Source organism: Osmerus mordax, chromosome 26 (genome assembly GCF_038355195.1).
Source record: "Osmerus mordax isolate fOsmMor3 chromosome 26, fOsmMor3.pri, whole genome shotgun sequence".
NCBI classification, from domain to species: domain Eukaryota; kingdom Metazoa; phylum Chordata; class Actinopteri; order Osmeriformes; family Osmeridae; genus Osmerus; species Osmerus mordax.
In genome coordinates, this window is record NC_090075.1 from 4,149,008 (window position 1) to 4,169,817 (window position 20,810).

General features: G+C 40.6%; 2 protein-coding genes across 2 annotated transcripts; one reads left to right on the forward strand and one right to left on the reverse strand.

Annotated features, from left to right (window-relative positions):
• The first annotated feature begins 680 nt into the window (after positions 1 to 680).
• Positions 681 to 8,882, forward strand: comp (cartilage oligomeric matrix protein). The gene is made up of 19 exons (XM_067230148.1): positions 681 to 859; positions 2,194 to 2,267; positions 2,506 to 2,557; positions 2,705 to 2,853; positions 3,160 to 3,297; positions 3,381 to 3,458; positions 3,543 to 3,695; positions 3,944 to 4,048; positions 4,231 to 4,338; positions 4,752 to 4,911; positions 5,046 to 5,164; positions 5,257 to 5,309; positions 5,536 to 5,729; positions 6,127 to 6,305; positions 6,412 to 6,460; positions 6,572 to 6,768; positions 7,117 to 7,289; positions 7,466 to 7,605; positions 7,870 to 8,882. The coding sequence occupies exons 1-19, from the start codon at positions 793 to 795 to the stop codon at positions 7,926 to 7,928; spliced, it is 2,247 nt and encodes a 748-aa protein (XP_067086249.1). The 5' UTR covers positions 681 to 792; the 3' UTR covers positions 7,929 to 8,882.
• A 534-nt stretch (positions 8,883 to 9,416) lies between these two features.
• LOC136936349 (CREB-regulated transcription coactivator 1-like) lies at positions 9,417 to 20,610 on the reverse strand. Its single transcript, XM_067230149.1, has 14 exons — positions 20,479 to 20,610; positions 19,082 to 19,198; positions 18,588 to 18,713; positions 18,320 to 18,381; positions 17,667 to 17,761; positions 17,172 to 17,257; positions 17,041 to 17,084; positions 16,640 to 16,863; positions 16,108 to 16,259; positions 15,135 to 15,365; positions 14,482 to 14,568; positions 13,466 to 13,552; positions 13,196 to 13,370; positions 9,417 to 12,969 (listed from the first exon to the last, which is right to left on the reverse strand). The coding sequence occupies exons 1-14, from the start codon at positions 20,602 to 20,604 to the stop codon at positions 12,758 to 12,760; spliced, it is 1,824 nt and encodes a 607-aa protein (XP_067086250.1). The 5' UTR covers positions 20,605 to 20,610; the 3' UTR covers positions 9,417 to 12,757.
• Between the last annotated feature and the right edge of the window lie 200 nt (positions 20,611 to 20,810).

Here is a 20,810-nt window from a genome sequence, read left to right on the forward strand (position 1 = left end):
AAGGGCCATAGGAAGGCTTCTCCCATGCTGTGGGCTGGGCAGGGAGAGAGGATACATATACTGGAAGTTTTAAGCACCAATCAAGCCCTCAGGGGTGCCTTCCTCGGAATGCAACCAACATCTGCTGGTTCCATCACTGGAAAACAAGACACAAAACATACAAACCAACAGATACAAAATGAGTTTCTCGGGAACTTTTCAGGAACTTGTGAATGACTAAGAAATGACTTTAGAAATGTAATAAATGTGTGTAATTACGTGTTTAATGACATCTATGGTAAACGTGAAAATATGTTACACCCACTGGAATGAGTGTATACAATATGTAGGGTAAAAGGAAACAAATCAAGCTTATAAAATAAAAACGATTCTCCATTAAAAGTGACTCTTGGTTCTTGACCGGTGTTTAATCTTCGTCCAAGAACTCCGATATGTTAGACCCATTACGGAATTTGAGTTTAACAGTCCGTTCTAAGTCAAAACCACTGTTGCTTTGGCAAGGCAAGGTGATGGGCTCTATTTTCTCTACGTGGACATTCCAAAGGGCAGGGTTCCAGAAGATCTCCTGGAGAGGCGGAGAGAACGGCAGTCACTCGGAGACATGTATAAAAAGCAAGGGAGGAGGAAAGAGAAAACACTCTCCTCCAGCCTCCAGAACTGACACAGGAGAAGCTCACCTCAATCAGCTGGAAGACCAGGGATACAAAAGGACAGTGGGAAGACCCTCAACTGGCCTCCACGCCCTCAGGCAGAAGGCAAATGCTGTAGAGACATTGCAAGAGGATAAAAAACATGTTGAAGATACTGGTTCTGATCGGGGCTCTGAGTGTGTGCTGTAACAACGTGACTGGTCAGAGAGGTAAATGTCTCCACTCTCTTCTATCACCTTTGTTGCACAGGAAATAATATTTCAGAATTGTTTGCTTGTTTGTTCCAGGTAAATAATTCCATTTATTTACCTGTTCCCAAACTCATGTCAAGTTCTTCCTTGTTTACATGGAACATTTTCAAAGTAAAAAAAAAAAAAAAAATTTGAATGAAATATTGAACATAAACAATGAACATAAATGGTAACATTGACAAAATGCATATAAATGGTACCATGGTCAATTTGATTATATTTGATCATAGATTAAAGTGACGTAAGTGAATGCTTGACTACATGAACTGCATTATAGTTCACTTGTTTTTACTGTATTTTCAAGCTCTGAAAAACTTGAAAAATCAGCTTCTGTGGGTTAGGAACTTGATGGACCTTCCCTGGAAGTTGTCAGTATTTTCCAGCTAGCATCTCTCTTGTGTCTCTGGAGCTTTCTGCTCGGAATTCACTCTACAAACATGGATGCCGCTAATGAGAAGAACATATGTCTTTACCTTCATGCCCAAGAGACTTTGACACTGCAGTATACAGCTCCCCAGAGACTATAACCAAGTCAATTAGTCAGCAACCAGTAGCTTCCTTCCACAACATGTCTGCCATACCATGTTCCGAGAGGCTCGCCTGTTCAGCTGGGGCCACCCTCCACGGAGGGGTCAAAATGCAAACCCCCATAAATCCAAATTTCAGAGAAGTCCATAAATTAGGACTCCACAGATACTGAAGCTCAAGCACGCAGCATGTCCTATCTATGCTTCTGTTAAGGTACCGTACTATAATACAGAAATATAATGCCTGGTTGAGGTTCAATCAGTTCTGTACAATTGGTGTAAGAACAGAACAAAAAAGTCTGGGAAGTCCAAAACAACTTTTTGGAACTTCTCTGTAATTCAGTTTAACGGTAATTGTGGATGGCCAGCTTCTGTATCAGGGGATAGCAGCATGGAGGCAGGGAGCTCAGGCAGTAAAGATGATGGATGAGCAGAGGATGATGTTGTTTTATGGGACATCTGCACACAGTGTATCCCCACGCATGCTTACTAAGGATGACTTCAGATGATGACAGAAAGAGAGATGAGGTGTGTGTATGTGTGTTTGATAAAGGGACTGTGTGGCCTGTTCATAAAGATGAATCTTTTAGAATAGGCTTGGGATCTGATTAGTTTACCTCTGCACACAAGTCTCCCTCTGCTTACCTTAAATGTACCCTAAACGGTCAACCATTCGGTTCGGCTTTCAATTTTATTTCACATATGTTAACATAAAAAACGAAACCTAAAATGCCAATATGTACAATTGTTACCTTTCTTTCTAAGATGGAGAAATCATCAGTCAGATCAAGGGGACGAATCATGCTATGGCAGAGATCAAAGAACTTCTCAAACAACAGGTAAATCAATTTCTTTTGTTTTAGTCTTCTGTACATATCAGAAGTACTGGTGTGCTTCTATTTCCGACATAGAACAACTTTTTAAATAACAATTATGGACAAGGGTATTTAATTATTTGTACATTGAGATTTTAGATATGTGTTATTGTTCCTTTTATTGGTTATCCTTATTTTCTTTTCTTACTTATTATTTGTTACATGTTCGAAACATTATTAATTCTAATCTATCTCCATACAGATCAGAGAGATTGTATTTTTAAAGAACACAGTGATGGAGTGTGAGGCCTGTGGTGAGTACCTTAACGGTGTCAACCAGAACAGGTCAAATGTAATTTCCATCACCTACAGTAGAGGGAGAGATTTCCCCCAAGATGAGAGGAAACACCTGGAGTGTGAAAGGAGGGAGTTATTGACTGTGACTGTTTGTCCCTCCCAAGGCATGCGTATTGAGCCCTCTCGTCCCTCCTGTGTACCCAACCCTTGTCACCCAGGGGTGAAGTGTACACAGACAGCCGAGGGTATCAAGTGTGGCCCCTGCCCTGAGGGTATGGTGGGCAATGGAACCCATTGCACTGATGTGGATGAGGTTGGGAAAACTTGCCAATTTGTATTATAAACAGTGTTCTTCTGTGATCGATTACTTTATCCAGATGTGGCAGCTCGACAGCTAATTTCCCAGACATGGATTAAGTCTAAACAAAGAAAACGTTTTTATGAAGAACTCCGTAGAAAAAATTTGTTAGTCTAGGATTAGACTTAATAAATGTCTGGGAAACGGAGCCCTAACGTTCAGTGGCTAACTTATCATCTCACATTCTGTGGGTTAACATGGCATTTAATACTATATACCTACATGGAACATGTTGACGTTACTCTGCTTCTGTGCTCCCAGTGTGTCGTGATGCCCTGTCACATGGGTGTGCGCTGCATCAACACATCCCCAGGGTTCCGTTGCGGGCCGTGTCTCGCGGGCTACACCGGCCCCCAGGTTCAGGGAGTGGGCCTCTCTTATGCCACCGCTAACAAACAGGTAGGAAAGACGGTTATTAGCTTCAGAACCCTGCAGAGTCATTTGTAAATGAACTGTGTTTTTACTTCTGTCCCCGCGTCCAGGTTTGCAAGGATATCGACGAATGCGAGGGACCCAAGAACGGAGGCTGTGTGGAACATTCTGCTTGTGTGAATAACCCTGTAAGGGCTATTTCGAAATCTACATTTCATGTTACTAGATTCAAACTCTAGAGTTGTAAAGTGAGCTTTTCTGTATTGTGTCAGGGCTCATTTAGGTGTGGCCCTTGTAAGCAAGGCTACGTTGGAGATCAGCGTCGTGGTTGTAAACCCGAGAGAGCGTGTGGAAACGGACAACCAAATCCCTGTCACGCCAGCGCAGAATGTATTGTTCATCGTCAAGGAAAGATAGAGTGCAAAGTAAGAATCATTTCTTGTATTCCTATCCAAAAGAGCCATCAACATGAGGGTCCTGAATTCTTATAAAAGTTTTCCTTGTTGGGTATTTAAAATGTTAAAATAACTGCATAATTTAACTGTTCATGATGGCACGTATTGGAAATCTATTAATTTAACTGTCATTGTCCGTGTAACTGAATGTTAAATTGATTTCAGTCCACCATCCATATGCTTAATGTGTTTTTATATGACTCTTTCACTCCTCTCAGTGTGGCGTTGGATGGGCTGGTAATGGCTACCTCTGTGGCCCTGATATAGATATTGATGGCTTGCCTGATGAGAAACTGGATTGCTCTGAGAGAAACTGTTTGAAGGTGAAGTGTGTTTATGTCTCTCATAAAGACGTGATTAATACCAACAGGAACTGAGGGGAAGGAACTGTCCCCAGATGCACAAACTTGTAAAAACATCTTCATGAGATTCCATTAGCAGTGGCACTGTTACAAATGTCTGGCATCGAGAGCCATCAAGCATGATGAATGTATTTTTTTTCCAGGATAACTGTCTGACTGTACCCAACTCTGGCCAAGAAGATGCCGACCTTGATGGATTAGGAGATGCGTGTGATGACGATGCAGATGGCGATGGAATCCTTAATACACAGGTGCAAACATCCCTCGTGAATGATCTTATGCAACAACAGTTTATACCATGTTTAAGGCAGGTTCAATATAAATGATGAAGACATGGTGAATGATCACACCCGTCGAGGCTACAAATGACAAAAATATACCTAATATGTATCCAAATAGTTAAAAGAAAAACACAACAAATCAAAAGACTAACAAAGTAGAGTCAGTTGGCTGAGCGGTGAGGGAATCGGGCTAGTAATCCGAAGGTTGCCAGTTCGATTCCCGGTCATGCCAACTGACGTTGTGTCCTTGGGCAAGGCACTTCACCCTACTTGCCTCGGGGGAATGTCCCTGTACTTACTGTAAGTCGCTCTGGATAAGAGCGTCTGCTAAATGACTAAATGTAAAATGTAAATGTAATGTAAAGTATGGCATACGTCCCTAGGACAACTGCGTGCTGGTACCCAATGTTGACCAAAGGAATGTGGACGAGGATGATTTCGGAGACGCTTGTGACAATTGCCGCGGGATCAAGAATAATGACCAGAAGGACACCGATATTGACAGACTGGGGGACGAATGTGACGAGGACATTGATGGTGATGGTACGTGTGTCGGACTCATCAATAATACAAATCAATGGATCAGTTTCACCCATTGTGCTTGCTGTTGATGACAAACTGAACGTAATACGTAATACGCGTAATACACTGAACGTAATACGCTTTTTATTTTTAAGGAATCTTAAATAAGAAGGATAACTGCAAAAGGGTTCCTAATGCTGACCAGAAAGATCGTGATGGAGACAAAGTGGGAGATGCTTGTGACAGCTGTCCTTATGTTCCCAACCCCGATCAGGTTTGATTACAAACAACCATACTTGAGTAAAATCCTACCTTCTTCTCAGTGGTAGACTACACAAATGTAGAACAATATAATTTTTCCTTCAGTTGGACATGGACAATGACTTGATCGGCGATCCTTGTGACAATAACAAAGACAGGTATGACATGCAAGTCTTTTGTCAGTAACCATTGGTTGATGTTTCTGCAGACTTTAGAAATACAAGATAACCTCTCATTTCTTAGGAAACATAAAGCATAATTTGGCTTTAAAACGTACCCTTCAGTCACCAGGCAGTTGGTAAAAGGTACAAAACGATGACCTCCCCTCAGAAATGCAGCCTTCTCTACTCTACTCTTCTCTACTCTACTCTTTTCCATTTCCAGCGATGGGGATGGGCACCAGGACTCTAATGACAACTGCCCCGCGGTGATCAACAGCTCCCAGCTAGACACTGACAGGGATGGCCTGGGGGATGAGTGTGATGACGACGATGACAATGATGGCATTCCGGATCTCCTGCCACCAGGCCCCGATAACTGCCGACTCATCCCCAATCCCCTACAGGAAGATACCGACGGTGAATATGGAGCTATTTCATCGTCTGCTCTTATTATGTAACTCACATTGTTTATTATCATTCGATTATTAGTCTACGTAATGTTATCTGCCGCTTATGAGGATAAAGAATGCATGTACATTTAGTCATTTAGCAGACGCTCTTATCCAGAGTGACTTACAGTAAGTACAGGGACATTCTCCCCGAGGCAAGTAGGGTGAAGTGCCTTGCCCAAGGACACAACGTCATTTGGTTGGCATAGCCAGGAATTGAACTAGCAACCTTCTGATTACTAGCCCGCTTCCCTAACCACTCAGCCATCTGAATCCCTGACAATGTATGTATGTCTCTTGGATGTGTAAACACGTGTTTTAGTTTTTGCGTCCTGAAAATTAGGTAAATGTCCCCCTCAAAACAGGCAATGGCGTGGGCAACGTGTGTGAAAACGACTTTGACAACGACACAATTATCGACACCATTGACGTGTGCCCGGAAAATGCTGAGGTCACTCTGACAGACTTTAGGGAATACCAGACCGTAGTGCTGGACCCTGAAGGCGACGCACAGATAGACCCTAACTGGGTAGTACTGGACCAGGTACAAAGTCAATCAATTTTATTCAGATAATCTTTAAAGTATATTATAGTACTGTCACACATCAAATAGCATTGTACCGTTTGTTTGGTCATTTCCTCCCTATAAGGGAAGAGAGATTGTTCAAACCATGAATAGTGATCCCGGACTGGCTGTTGGTAAGCACGATGACCTATTAAAAAATAAACTATAACCGAAAATTTGGAACCCCTTCATAATTCAGCCTGTCAATGTTCAGTCAAATCTCCTCCCTTTTTCCTCACCTCAAGGTTACACTGCTTTCAGCGGTGTCGATTTTGAAGGGACGTTTCATGTAAACACGGTAACCGACGACGACTATGCAGGCTTCATCTTTGGCTACCAGGACTCCTCCAGCTTCTACGTGGTTATGTGGAAACAAGTGGAGCAGATCTACTGGCAGGCCAACCCCTTCAGGGCTGTGGCAGAACCAGGCATCCAACTGAAGGTACCCAGCCTCATTCGCCAATCCTGGATGTTTTCATCTGCCAAGTGAAAAAATGTATGTAGATGTAAACACTGTCTGAAATATAAGTAACGGTGAGCGAATTAGATCATGTTCTACAGATTCATGTCTTAACTCAACTATTTACTCAATTGGATTTATGTGAGGATCAAAAATCGTTGTAGGTTCACGTGGTGCAGGAGGTAAGGTGATACCTTAAGCTGCGTTCCTAGTGTCATGTGGCAAACCCTCATTCACAAAGATACAGAAACGATAGCCCGGAACGATGACTTGTTCTGCAAAAGGTCAGCATTGACAGCAGCTTACCTGTGCACATGTGCTGTTGCCAAGGCTGTGAAGTCGACCACGGGACCGGGGGAAAACCTGCGGAACTCCCTGTGGCACACGGGGGACACCAGCGACCAGGTGAAGCTCCTGTGGAAAGATGCTCGCAACGTGGGCTGGAAGGACAAGACATCCTACCGCTGGTTCCTCCAACATAGGCCGCAAGACGGCTACATCAGGTAGGCATAATTTTTTTTTTTAAACCCTGTAAAATAATTGGCAAATTTGACTTTTAATTTGAATACCCCAACTTTGTTCTCACTTCACATAAAAGGCTATTATGTATCTGATGACCTAATCAAGATTGGTGGTTTGCATGGCACTAACAGCTGCCTCTCTGTATACACGGTTTCAGAGTGCGTTTCTATGAGGGCACTCAGATGGTGGCCGACACAGGCATCATCATAGACAGCACCATGAGAGGAGGACGACTAGGGGTCTTCTGTTTCTCCCAGGAAAACATCATCTGGGCAAACCTTCGCTATCGCTGCAACGGTGAGAAAAAGACATGGCTCAAAAAGAACATCCTTTGCAATGTTGTTACTATGCTATCGCTTCATTCAAGTCAGTTACATAGCTACAAGTCCTAGTAGAGAAATGTACTAACAGTGCAAAGCCCTATTCATCTGGTACATCAGGCTCGAGATAACGTAAAAAATGACTGTGTATTGCGGGCCACCCATGTACAGAACATAACAATGATTACCGGTACATTTAGGCTTATCATGATTTCCTGCTTACTTTCTCTTCCTTCTGTAGACACTCTGCCTGAGGATTTTGACACATACAGAGCCCAACAGGTCCAGCTGCAGCTCTAAAGGGTTCAGAAAAATCCTCCCAAAAGAACTATGGGGGGACATTCTAATTCGCAACATTCCTTGAAACCCCCACTCCCACACGAAACAGGAAGTATGTCCTATGTCATCTCATACAATTAGTAACTGAATAGGGGACCGTTTAAAGGTCCATCTTCTCATGAAATACTCTTCACTTCCACATAGTGGCACAGTTTTTGTGACTTTTTTTCCTTTGGACCAAATTCATAATTTTTATGTAAAATATATCCAGAAGAATCTAGTTGTCTTACTTCACAAGGACTTTTTCAAACACATTAATCATCACGGTCAATAATGACCAATGTATCATTTGGATTTTGATTAAATATGAGAATGGCAGAGAACCTTAACTACCTCTGCTATTTACTTGTTGTACAGTTTTACAAAATGTGGCTTCATTTTAGGCAAATCAATTCCAGCTTTCAAGAAGGTAACGACATATATACTACCTTGTAGTTTTGTACTTTGAACCATATGTTTGGAGCTGAAATCATGAGCATGCACAGATATTTAAAATAATCTTTTAAAAACACATACATAAATACAGATTACAAAATTTAAATAACACAACTGTGATATAATTGTATATATATATAGTTCAAACATCATGCATGTCTACACAGCAAACCTCAGTGTTAGTGTTGTAAAATGACATCAGACATTTTTTATTGATATATTCTGCAAATTGAGACTATGTACAGAGAAAGGTCGCCTCCCACATTCAATTCCATAGACAAGTTTTATAAACAAATGGATCACATAGTCACACAGCAACAAATAAATACTTCACATCTTATATTATGATTTACAGAACAATAGTTTGATGAAGAGTTTGTTCTCAGTTGTCAGGTGTTTCAAGACCTCCAAATGCTGCAGATGTATATTCAGCTGTGTGAATGTTCCAAGTACCAAATAAAGTCAGAAACTTTCAATTAATGATTTTTGTGTCAAATTACACTCTACATTTGTGCTTGAACAACACATTTTGATATATTTGTCTTTTAAATGTTGAGTAAAAATATTTTGGCTTCTGCTAAGTGAATAGTTAGTGGTGGCTTGCAATTTCTTTAGTACAGTCAGACAATGGAAGTATGCTGAGTAAAAACTCAAAACTCCTCTTAAGCCTGAAGTCTTATGGGCCAACATCAACCCAATTAACATTAAATGGATATGCAGAGCACTAGGAAATCTGTTGACAAAATAAACATACATTCGGAGTGCTATTCCTTTCCAACATGATGGGAGAACAAGCTGCATTGGAATTAGCCCTTTCTAGATTTGCATCCCAAATATAAGAAATTTGTTTCAGAGATCAGATCAAAAGTACCTAAGTTTACAAAGAAGAGGACAAGAGAAATAGCATTTTGTTGCACAAAAATATATCTTCAGAATACATCTGGGGGAAAACAGTCAGCATTCACAGAGGGCAAACAGTCCCTGTTTCTAAAACAGGACATCACAAATAAAGTGCGAAGCAACAAGCCGACTAAAGACATCACAATATAGACAATATATATATTACACAATACACTTTCCTAAGCCTGACATAGCACGTCATTCACAATCATGATAACTAACATTGGTAAACATAATGTCAATTCAGGCAAGCTGACCTCGCCGATTGGTTTGCCTTGTTTAGTGTCCATACCCCTACAAGAAAGGTAATAGTATGTATTTTATTTTTTTACACTAACATTAGGGATCAGGATTGTTTACAACACCTTGCATGTCTTGCAAATGGCAGGATGTTTGTTTTTGACTTGTGGTTCAAGTCATGGTTTGTCAACAATTAGTGCAAGTGCCAAAACTGCTTTAAGTCAGCATCAGAGAGAAATCATGTTTTTCCATTAACTTTTCCAAATTGTAAAGCACTGAAAACTTGTAGGTTTGTGTAAAGTAAGTTACTGCAGACTCTCATGATAGACAATAGCCAATTTCAATGGTGCCAGGTGGGGTTCTGATCCAACTGGGACTCTTACAGATAAAATTAACTCTATGTAACAGCTATAATCCATTACATTGTCATACAAATACATTCTTATATCAGCAATGAATTAGCATTATGCAGATAGAGGTAACATAGTCATCTGACAGTAAACTGTTTTGAATAAATAATTTATAGCAACTCACACATGCATTCTGTCAACCGGATGTTGCTGTATTTTACATGTCGCATGATTTGGATCAAATCTGCTCAGCTAATGAAGGCTTTTTCCCCAGGGTTCACTGAACATGTTCATCATGCATTTAGTTTATGCTACAGCATATGTACACGATTTATCAGAATGTATTGTATGCAACGGGAGTAAATAAAATGAACTGAAACAAACATATCTTGGCATCTGAATGGTACTGAAATCCAACAGAAGAGCCTAATATGCAAGTTGGGTTTGAAACATGGTAATGAAACAGGTTTATGACTTGAATATTACATTGAATAATGATGTCCTATAATCTAGTGTTATGGTCAAATTTTCTTAGTCTTGCATAGGAATCACATTTATATATAGAAAACAATACAATTTGTTATGGATAATTTGTGTAATGAGAAACAAAAATATACACATGTAAACTTAATGTCAAAAATGACATTAAATAGTTCTTCAACTTTGAGGTCTGAAGTTAACAAACCGTGATTCCTTATAACTTAAAAATTCTGACAATTTCCATTTTCCTTTACTGGGATTTAGGCAAGTATTACTGTATATACTACATTGCACCGTAAATAGAAATAGGATGTTCTACAGCTAGTTTGAAGGAAAACTCTGATATTATGCACACATGTATGACTTAAAAAATATGAATGCCAGTGTATACAATTCCAAGCCTATCAAACAAATAATGTAATAACTAAATGCTACTTTCATCCATAACGTAAAGTTCTGCTCATATTTAAATAACAAAATAATCCAAACAGGTGTTTCTTTAAGAATTATGGCATTGGTAAAAACATTGCGTGATTTGACACTACTGACAATGACACAATTATTTAACAAAGCTAAAAATGCAAAGACAGGAGTGAAAACACCAAATATGTTTTAAGTGCGTTAAAGATATTTTCGGCTCCACATACTTTCTTAATAAAATAAAAAAAAGAATGTAAAGGCCTTTTTTGTTCCAATACATTTCTGATTGTGTGGTCAAAAACATGCAATGTAATGGTTTTTTATTTTTTTGGGGGTGTAAAAAATGGAATGGATTTTCAGTCAGGTCTACCCCGAAAGCAGAACCTTGTAATAATATTAAGTAACTTCTTATAACAATCGTCTACAAAAATTCTTGAACAGTAAGGAGCACAAAATGCTTTATGTTATCCCTTTAAGGAGAAGAACCCCTCCCCATATTTGCACTCTCCATCACAAATACTTATAACCCAACCTTTTTTGTTATTTTTTTACAAAACATTGAGAATTTAGCTAAAAAGTGTACCAGTACAAAATACAATACAATTATTTTGTCAAACCTTACTCTACATAACCACAAATATTGTCACTGACTGAAAGTTAGGAGTTCCTTTTAAATACAAGAAAATGTCACAAGAAGTTACGAAAATACATTGTCACATTAATTAGACACTTAAAACAGTATAATACTCATGTAAGGCAAAATCAGGTGATCTCACAGTGACAAGTTCAATAGGTAAGATTTCTGTGTTTCTCTCTAGGTTTTAGTAGAAGTGACCTTTGTCAGATAAGCAAAAGATGAAATTATATTTGTATTTACTTTTTCAAGCAGCAGCGAAAACAAATACTCTTGGGGAATTTCTCTTTGTCTTCTATATTTTCAATGAGACTATTTTAAATTATACTTTGCTTAACATTAAAAAGAACACATGGAAGTAGTCTTTTAAACAGTTATAAAGTCACTTAAAAGTTGTTAATTGGCACAATAAAGTGTTTTTCTTATGAGAGTGATAGAAGCTAGTTAATTTTAAGATGTAACTTTTTCCTAGTTTATATATATATATATAGATGATTGAGTTCAGGAGCAAATATGGGGAGGATTTGCACTCCTTAATGTAACTAAATAGACAAAAAATATCAATGAATAAATAGACACAAAATTAAATCAGTGCAGTTTGTACAAGAGGGACAACAGCAGAGAAAAATTTGGCATCAAACAAATAATTGAATTCTGTATTTACATAAAACAAATTCAACTTAATAAATAATTCAATAAATATAAATGCACACAAATTAAACACATACATGACAAAAATATAAACATTTGGTTGTCAGTAAAAATAAAGCTTTGAGTGTGATGTAAGTTTGGAAAGACAATGACTTTCAATTAAGGGTAGAATCAGCTTGGCCGTGGTATTTGCAAATATCATACACAGCATTCATTATTGGTGTGGTGGTGCCTACCGTCTTAGTGTCTTTTTTGCCCCCCACCGCCCCACCCTCCTTAAACTAAAACTGAACTTCCCAAACAGATATGGAAAACACAAGTTGTCAATTGCGATTTTTTGGGATTATTATAATTTTTTGTATGCGTATGGGAAATAATGTTGTATAGTAAACACAGCAGGTTGGCTGAGGGACCAACAATCTCATTGAAATTGACAGCAATGCCAAACCACCCGAAAAGGCATTGTGTGTCCTTCAACCCACACAATAGTTTTGGTGGAATATCGTATCAAAGGCCTGAACAAGTTCTGGGTGTGAAGGGCCATGCAACTGTGGAGAGTAGTCACCCACACCATGCCTTTTTGCTTCCCCTTGGGGACTCAACCCAAGGGCGGATTTTATTTTCCTGCACATTTTTTGTTCTTTAGTGGGGTTTTTTGGCGGCCACAGTCAGTTTCACCTTTACAACCTGTCCATCCTGAATGTATCCTCCGTAGCAGGGTCGGTGAGTACCATGTCAGGGTCATTGAGCATGTGCAGTCCGTCCAAGGTAAGGGGGTCGATTTTCAGTTCATCCAATGGAAATTGAGAGTCTGCATCAAAGCTGACATCCCCAACACCTGCCAGCGAGCTGGTCAGCTCTTTGGAGAGACTGGGTGGAGACTCTCCTGTTACTGAAATTCAACATTGCGGAAAATGTTATTCAATCATTGCATGTGCACAGATGGAAAAACAGTTTTCACATGCAACAATTAACACATAACATCCAAAACACACACACACACACGAAAAAATAAAAATAAAGCCAAAAGTTCTGGTTGAGAACTCGCGTAAGCGTGAATGGCAGTCGATGATGAACTCCGCGACCGAGTTTCTAATAGGCTCTTGCTGCTACGGTACCTGTGAGGATGATGTTGGGGATGTTGCCATGGCTACTGAAGCCCAGCTGCTGGGTGTCTTGCAGGCTGCTCCCGGTAAGCCCCATCATGGCTGCCTGTGTGTAGTTGAGGGTGGAGCAATGGCTGTACAGGCTGTTGGAGCTGATGGGGTTCTCAATCATGTTGAACTGCTCAAGCTGGACGACATACAAGGTTAAAAGTTGGGTCATTCTTTGTGTAGAGCAATATCAGGCATAATTTCGCAACACACATTTGATTACAACACTTTCACCTGGTGGGAAAGAGCATTGGTTTGTCTCGACGCCAGCTGCTGGTCATAGAAAGAGTCTCCGAAGATACTGCCCACCACAGAAATGTGCTGTTAGACAAAGCACAACGCTTATCAACAATCATACTTGATACAAAAGGTGCTTCAAATATGTACTCAATATGTAAACAATCAGCTACGACGGGATTGTTGGATAGCATGTCTGAAATGTTAACAAACTGAACCTTTCATAGACATCTCATCTCACAAGAGAACACAACAGCAATGGCATAGAACATAGCAGAGCACAGGCAGGAGGCAATTCAGAAGGCAGCCACTTCAAGCACTGTCGTGAAACACACTTCATGATGGCACAAACACAATCTTCTGGAACAGTCACAAAAGCAATGGAGCAGGATATACTGTACAAGGCACAACTGTTAAAAGGGGGCATTGCACTCAAATCTTTATGTATTTGTATTTATCTTGATCTATTTCACCTACCTTTAATCCATAGAATGGATAGGAACCTCAAAGATACCTTAATCGCACGCTTTCTTTACGTGTAATTAATGTGTTTTTTGTGTGTTAAAAAACACCACAAGGAGATTTTACCAAGAGTTAGCTGCAATCAATACCTCAAACACTACCTCGATTGATCAGGTAGCTGAGCTGTTTCTGGCCCCCACCCTTTTAACCTTATGCTAGTATTTTTCCACGAGTATCTTGAAATCTGGTCACTGACACAAAGATGTCAACATTCTATGAAACGAGAGCAAATATGCTTATATAATATTTAAAAACTGGAGAGGGACAGCAGTCCATTCAACAAAAACACGGTGGAACCTTTAGGAAAAAAAAAAAAAAAAGCAAACCATTGAATGTGGTCAGGAGAGGGAATGGGGGGGGGGGGGGGGGGTTGCGTTTGCTGACACCATGGATGATAGAATTAGGCTGGGGTGAAAGGCAGTTTAATTAGTTTAGCCAGTTCCCTGCGCAAAGCCCTCCCCCAAAAAGCAGCTCGGTGGTTGCGCCCTTACTTGAGGCGAGCCGCCAGGGGAGAAGCCTTGATTGGAGACAGGGGAGGTTGGAGACTGATTGGCCGGAGAGCCAGTCTGATTACGGTACTGTTGAAGGGAAGATGGTTAGCCAGAGGAAAGCTCTAGAAAAGTAACAGAACACTTCGATAGAGTGGACTGAAATGGACCATTTCGGGCCCTATTATGAAAAAAACACCCTAGAGAAAAACAGAAGACCCTTAAAGAGATTGTCAGCAGTTTTTTCTTTTTACCTCTCAGCTGCACAATAATTGGAAGTAGAACTTCAAATGTATACTGAGATACTAAGCCTACCAAACTATATACAAGCTCTATCTTGGGTTGTTTGTAAAATAATTTCTTTATCTTCATTATTGCACTGATCAATGCCTGACTAATGACATTATATTGATGGACAAGAGAGAAAGGAGGGGGGGAAAAGGGAAACTAAATACATAAATGAATAAATCAAGGCTCGCCACAACCACTTCTTACAGTCCATTAACCGCAACAAAACGTGGGCAACAGGCAGTGTGCATTAGAAAAAGCCACATGTCCATCGTTTGAATGTTCCAAGACATCAACTGTGCAATGTGGCATTACCGTTTCACACCTGCAATAAATAAAATAAAACTGAAAAGCGGGTGGTGACTCACTGAGTTGACGTTGATGCTTGCGCTGGTCTGGATCTGAGAGTCCAGGGAGGCCTGCGTGGCCTGGGTGGTGGTGGCCAGCGGGGGCAGGGTGATCAGCCTGATGCCTTGGGGCAGAAGCTGCTGCAGATGCAGGTCGTTCAGCACCTGGGCCTGTGCCTGAGCTGTCAGCTGGCTGAAGAAGGGGTACTGGGACAGCTGCTGCTCTAGGCTCAAGGTTTCCATTTGCACTACCTGAGGACACGAGAAGGGGGGGTGCGGTTATACACTGCAGTGGTAATGGTGACTTAATAGGACTCTTGGTAAAGTGTACTTTCCAGAATAAAAGGGGTGAAATTATTTGAGCAAAAACGGATGATAAATGGCTTGAGCAGAACACGATTGACGATGAGTCATAAAAAGGAGAAAATTAAAAGTTCTTACAATATAATCAATATAAACTATTATAATATGTTGAAATGTAATGTGTGTCTTGTCAGAGCACAACAGACAGACATTCTGTGTAGAACAATTGATTATTTTTCCAGCAAGAAAGCTACACCACAACAATCTTACCGATGTGAAAAGTACTAAATGACTTTCACGCATAATATATTTCAAGACCCACCTACAGCAATTCTAAAAGTTCTAAAACAGTCCAACCCAGCAATCTCATGCTGACTCATCCCAGCAAATAAGGCCAAACGACACCTGGCAGGCATGAGTTTAATACACCATAGAGAATATACCCTTCCAAAAACACCACTTTGAAAGTTTTCAGAAGGACTCACTTTAGAAGCTTCTGAACTAGCCCTTTCAAAAGTAAATTCAGAAAAAAGTTTTCAGAAGGACTCACTTTAGAAGCTTCTGAACTAGCCCTTTCAAAATAAATTCATTTTAATTACATTTTCTTTTTCAGAGTGGCCTTGCACAAGATTTTGGGGTGGTTTGTGCCAGTGGCGGGTGCGAGGGGGGACGTTCATCATCATCGTCTGACCTGCGTGATGTTGATGGGAGGCGACAGGGTGGGGGACAGCTGCTGTGGAGACGGCTGAGGCTGGAGGTCTACGCTGAGGGTGAGGGGCACCACGGTGGGCAGCTGCCGCTGGGATGACACCGTCATGGCGGACTGAGAGGAAGACGTCCCCACTGCGGGGACAGTACACAGACATGTTGTTAGACACATGGACACGTGCTAATTAGACTGCCACCCGCATACAGAGTTAGAGATGTATACCCGACTAAAACGGCTTTTCAGACAGATTGCAGTGTAGTGAAGTCTTTTGTGTAATACCAAGTTCAATACCAACCCTACAGAATAGGGTTGTAAGCAAAGGCGTCACTTGTGATAAAGTACAGCATGGACATACTCATTTGTATTGGTGATCCCATCTGTCATCCGTCAGTGGATGCACTTTAGGCAGGAAAGGCTGCCAAAAAAGGATGTTTCTGCCAGCCTCCCGTGACTGTTCTTTGTAAAGTTCATTATATACTGGGAGTTATGCAGTGGTAGCCAAAAAAGAACTGACCGTGGCTGGCGGCACTGATGCCTAGGTGGGTGAGGTTGGTGGTCAGGTTTCCCGTGCTGTTGGAGGCGCTGAGAGCGGGGAAGGCCACCGTATCGTCGGGGTCCAACGGGGTGGGCAGCGGTGGGGGGAACTGAATGTTGGTGAGGTCAGGCAGCGAGCCGCCAGTGTTGTGTGTGGCAGGAAGCAAAGATGTGTTCACTTCCTGATCGGGTGATGGGAAGATGCTAGGGTGGGAGGAGGGGGGGGGGAGAGAGGGGAGGGGGGGAGAGTGACAAAGCGAGAGAAAGAGACATTATATTCGTTAACCATCATTTTGCAATGTTTCAGTATCAATACATCAAAGCGGGAATAATACACCATGATAAACACATAGAATAAACGTGTAGATATGATGCACTCACTTGATCCCTGGGACATCGCAGGACTTGGGTCTCGATGAGTCATTCTGCAGCAAAATGAACCCTCAGTATTTCCTCGTCCAGCACAACAACACCAAAATCGGCACGCAAACTTTCAGTTGACTTATCAATACCTTTTTATTATCCCACATTTGCTTCTGTGCATCCTCGTCTGTTTCTGGTTCACACTCCTCGGTCCCAGGCACTGTTAACAGCAACACTAGATGATGAAGAAAGAAAGGGGGGAAAAAAATAATCAGAAAGCGTGAAGCAATGGTCAAATAATATTGATTAACGTTTGTCTTGTAATGGTCATTTAAACACTTTATGAGCTAGGTTCCGGCTGGACTAAAACCAAAACAGTCTCATTGCATCAGTATTGATCTGTCTTCCTGTGTCATTTCCACTGAGAACAACCACTGAGGATAAATCCCTACACGGACATATTTAATCGTAACTAAATCAATCCTAAAAGGATTCAGCATCAATCCGACAACCTATAACACTGTGCACCGTAAATATTGCAAGAGCATGCTGTTGAATTATAACAAGACTGCTACGGTTTCATAGAACTGGGCATTAATAAATGCAGGGTGGTTCAGGCTCTAAGTAACCAAATCCTCCATTACCTCGCTTGGGCTGGAGCTCTTGGGATCCCCCCACATACGTTTCCTGTGGCTTAGGGTTCATCGCACTCTGGTGTAAGGCCGAGTCTGAATTTGTCCTGAGGGTGTTCGAACCAATCCAGGTCAACATTTATTTATTTATTTTTAGTTTTTTGTGTGTCTGTGTACGTGTAGGCCAAGTACATCAGTTGTGCTCAGAACAGTAAGTATCTATAATGGAATTTGCAGGTGAAGTGAGAGCAAATTGAACACACCTCAAATGAAAGTGCTCAGTCAATGTAACTTTGCTGATTTTCACATTAGCTCACCACAATGTAGCAAACTGAACAATTGGACGATTGTTGGAGAATGTTTGTAGTTACTGTTTTGTTTTACAGATTTATTTTCATCCATATATTAGTGTTTTATGTCTAATAGTACAGAACAGAAGAACTCTGGAACAAGAAGTATGTATCTGCTACCAATGTACTGTATCAGGTAGATATAAATTACAACTAGAATTACTACTACTAGACAGAAAATTCAACGGACCAAACGGAGGGCCTCAATGGCCGAATTTGAGACAAAGTTTGCCTTCAAAAAAGTGAGAGTGGTCAAATAGGTGATCGCTTCAGCAGCACATTGATCCCATCTCTAATGTTTCAGAGAGAACTCACCTCCTCCAGCTGGTGTCAGGTGGAGGGGAGAGATACACGGAGCCATAGGGGCAGCTGTCGATGTGAAGCTCTGTTAAGGAGCGTAGTAAAAAGGCAAACTACTACCATATCTGCATAAAAGAATACCAAAAACAAACATGTAGGCTACATTTTCTATCAATTTGAATACAGTCCATTTAATAACCAATAGTCAATGAATGTGCAAGACATTTCTTCTTTTTTTTTTTACGCTTGACAAAAATTCTCAAATGAAGCAGAGGAAGGATATCTGGCGGCCATGTTTGTCAACAGAGATTGGCCGGCGGTGGGGTGAAGCGATGCGGTTCCGGTCACGGTAGACACGGTCCACTAGACCGTGATGCCTAGTGGTTCGACTGGTGTCCGACACAGAATTCTGGAGAGGACACACCAAACCAATAATGTGTGAAAACTGGTTTCTTTTCAATTTTGTATCAAAGTACAAAGTAAAATAAAAAAAAGCATTGATATAAATGGTGCACATGTTCTTATTTTGAATGGGTCAAGCTATGGGCCTACATATTGATGCTGGCAAATGTATTTCAAAAATGGAAAGCCATGATAAGCAATGACATACTTGTATTTGGGATTTTTGAGATTTAGTTTTTTTAAATGTCTTCTTTTGGTTACAGTGTGTTGGTATACTTTTTGCTAGTAACTGAAGCATTGCTACAGAATGTCTAGTTGTCAATGGTGAATATCAGAACCACATTGTACCAACTGATAGAGAGGCTGTGGGCTCACCTGAAAAGGCATGTCATTGTTGCTATTTCCAATCTGATTGACATTGGGCAGTGAGCCTCCATAGTACTGTCCACGATTCTGCCCTAGTTGCAAATACTGGGTCTTCTGTAACTGCAACTGTGCAAAGTAAAATTGCATGAAAGAATGAATAAACAATTAAACTGATACATGAAAAATGTAAATAAATAACTGATATACATAGGTGTATTTAATGTTTATAGTAAGTAACACAGAGTTGAGAAAAATTAAGAGAAAATGTGGGCATCTGTAGAATCCAGGTATTTATCATGTATCTATAAATCGCTAATATGAATGAGAATACCTGTTCTCAATGAGCTGACTAAAGTAATGAACACCTGGTTGTAATCCATTTCAACAAATGCATTCCGATTTTCAGTGATGGGTTCAACATTAAATAATTATTTGAGGTGCGACCTGAAACCATTTAGTTAGGTGAGAATCTCTGTATGATGTAGGCCACATAATATTCCTTATGTCTAAATAATGGATTGCAGTTGCATGAATGATGCATTCAACAAATTCGTGATTAAAAGGATGAATGGATATACATGGTAATTTGGCAAAAAAATATATATTGAAAGGTGAACATTACCAGCTAGGTACCTTGTTATTGGTTCAACGACCTTACTAGTTTAGCTATGTGCCCATCTGTTAATCTAGGGGAAAGTTGCTCCATTTGCTGCATGACTCATTTACTACTAGAAGTCTGATAAAAAATTTGTGAATGAGCTGCTAGTAACCTAGTGAAACATCGCAGCTTCATCGTTTTCATTGTTAGCTAGATGACCTAGCAACATAGACAGACATTTTCCGATTAATATTATGCTCCGCAAGAATGCTCACAAATGCATACTAGTCTAGACACGTATTTTATGATTCGCTACAGTACATCGCTGGCTAGCTACATGTCATTGGCTTCTGTGTTTGACAGCAAACGTCCCGCAGAATTGCTTCAGCTGTTGGCAGATTTATACCACTATCCACCATGTCAATCCAGGCATATGATGTAAATTAATATAATTCAAGTCTCATGCTGAGATCTAGCCTACTACTGGTGCTAGATAGTCTAGCCCAGAAATGTCAACAAAACAAAAGACAACACGGCGGATCACATCCTCAAATCAGCTTGACAATATAGTTAAGGACTGGTTAGCTGGCTTTTTGGGTCATAATAGTAGTGTATAGCGGTAGTCAACAATTCGAATTGGGTAATTCAATTTGTTAGCTAGCTACATTTTGGTTTTCTGACAGCTGGCTAAAAACAACTCGTTAAACATGCTGCAGCTGCTGCAGCTAGCGCGTGAAGCTGGAGCTCAGATAACCAGGCTAGGCGAACCAGCATATACAAAAAAATCTACCATGTATGAGAAACTTACCCGCGCAGCTCTGGTAATGTTTAGGTCTTTCATCACCTCTTCAAAAGCTGCAGTCTCTTCTGCTTGTTTTTGATTATGCAGAGCGATTTTCTCGCTAAATTTGCGGGGATTGTTTGAGGACGCCATCTTTCACTCTCCTCCTCAATAGAACTCTACGCACTACGCTGGAGTGCTTTCGTTTGCCGTCATTACGCATCTTGATAATTTTACCCAAGGAAAGGACATTGTCATTAACGAACACGGTGTGCAGAGACAGTTTACATAAATCAAGCATCAATCGCAATGCACTTCATCCTCTGGACGAGCTACCGCAGTGATTGTACATTTTTTCT

What these genes read in the sequence shown, in the direction of transcription:
- comp (XM_067230148.1), top strand. Translation starts at nt 793, where the DNA reads ATGTTGAAGATACTGGTTCTGATCGGGGCTCTGAGTGTGTGCTGTAAC. An exon ending in AAGAACTTCTCAAACAACAG is followed by an intron (nt 2,268 to 2,505) that starts GTAAATCAATTT and finishes ATCTCCATACAG; the next exon opens with ATCAGAGAGATTGTATTTTT. An exon ending in ATGCCACCGCTAACAAACAG is followed by an intron (nt 3,298 to 3,380) that starts GTAGGAAAGACG and finishes CCCCGCGTCCAG; the next exon opens with GTTTGCAAGGATATCGACGA.
- LOC136936349 (XM_067230149.1), bottom strand. Translation starts at nt 20,604, where the DNA reads ATGGCGTCCTCAAACAATCCCCGCAAATTTAGCGAGAAAATCGCTCTG. An exon ending in ACAATGACATGCCTTTTCAG is followed by an intron (nt 18,714 to 19,081) that starts GTGAGCCCACAG and finishes TGTCCTCTCCAG; the next exon opens with AATTCTGTGTCGGACACCAG. An exon ending in CCCCTGGCGGCTCGCCTCAA is followed by an intron (nt 13,553 to 14,481) that starts GTAAGGGCGCAA and finishes TTTGTCTAACAG; the next exon opens with CACATTTCTGTGGTGGGCAG.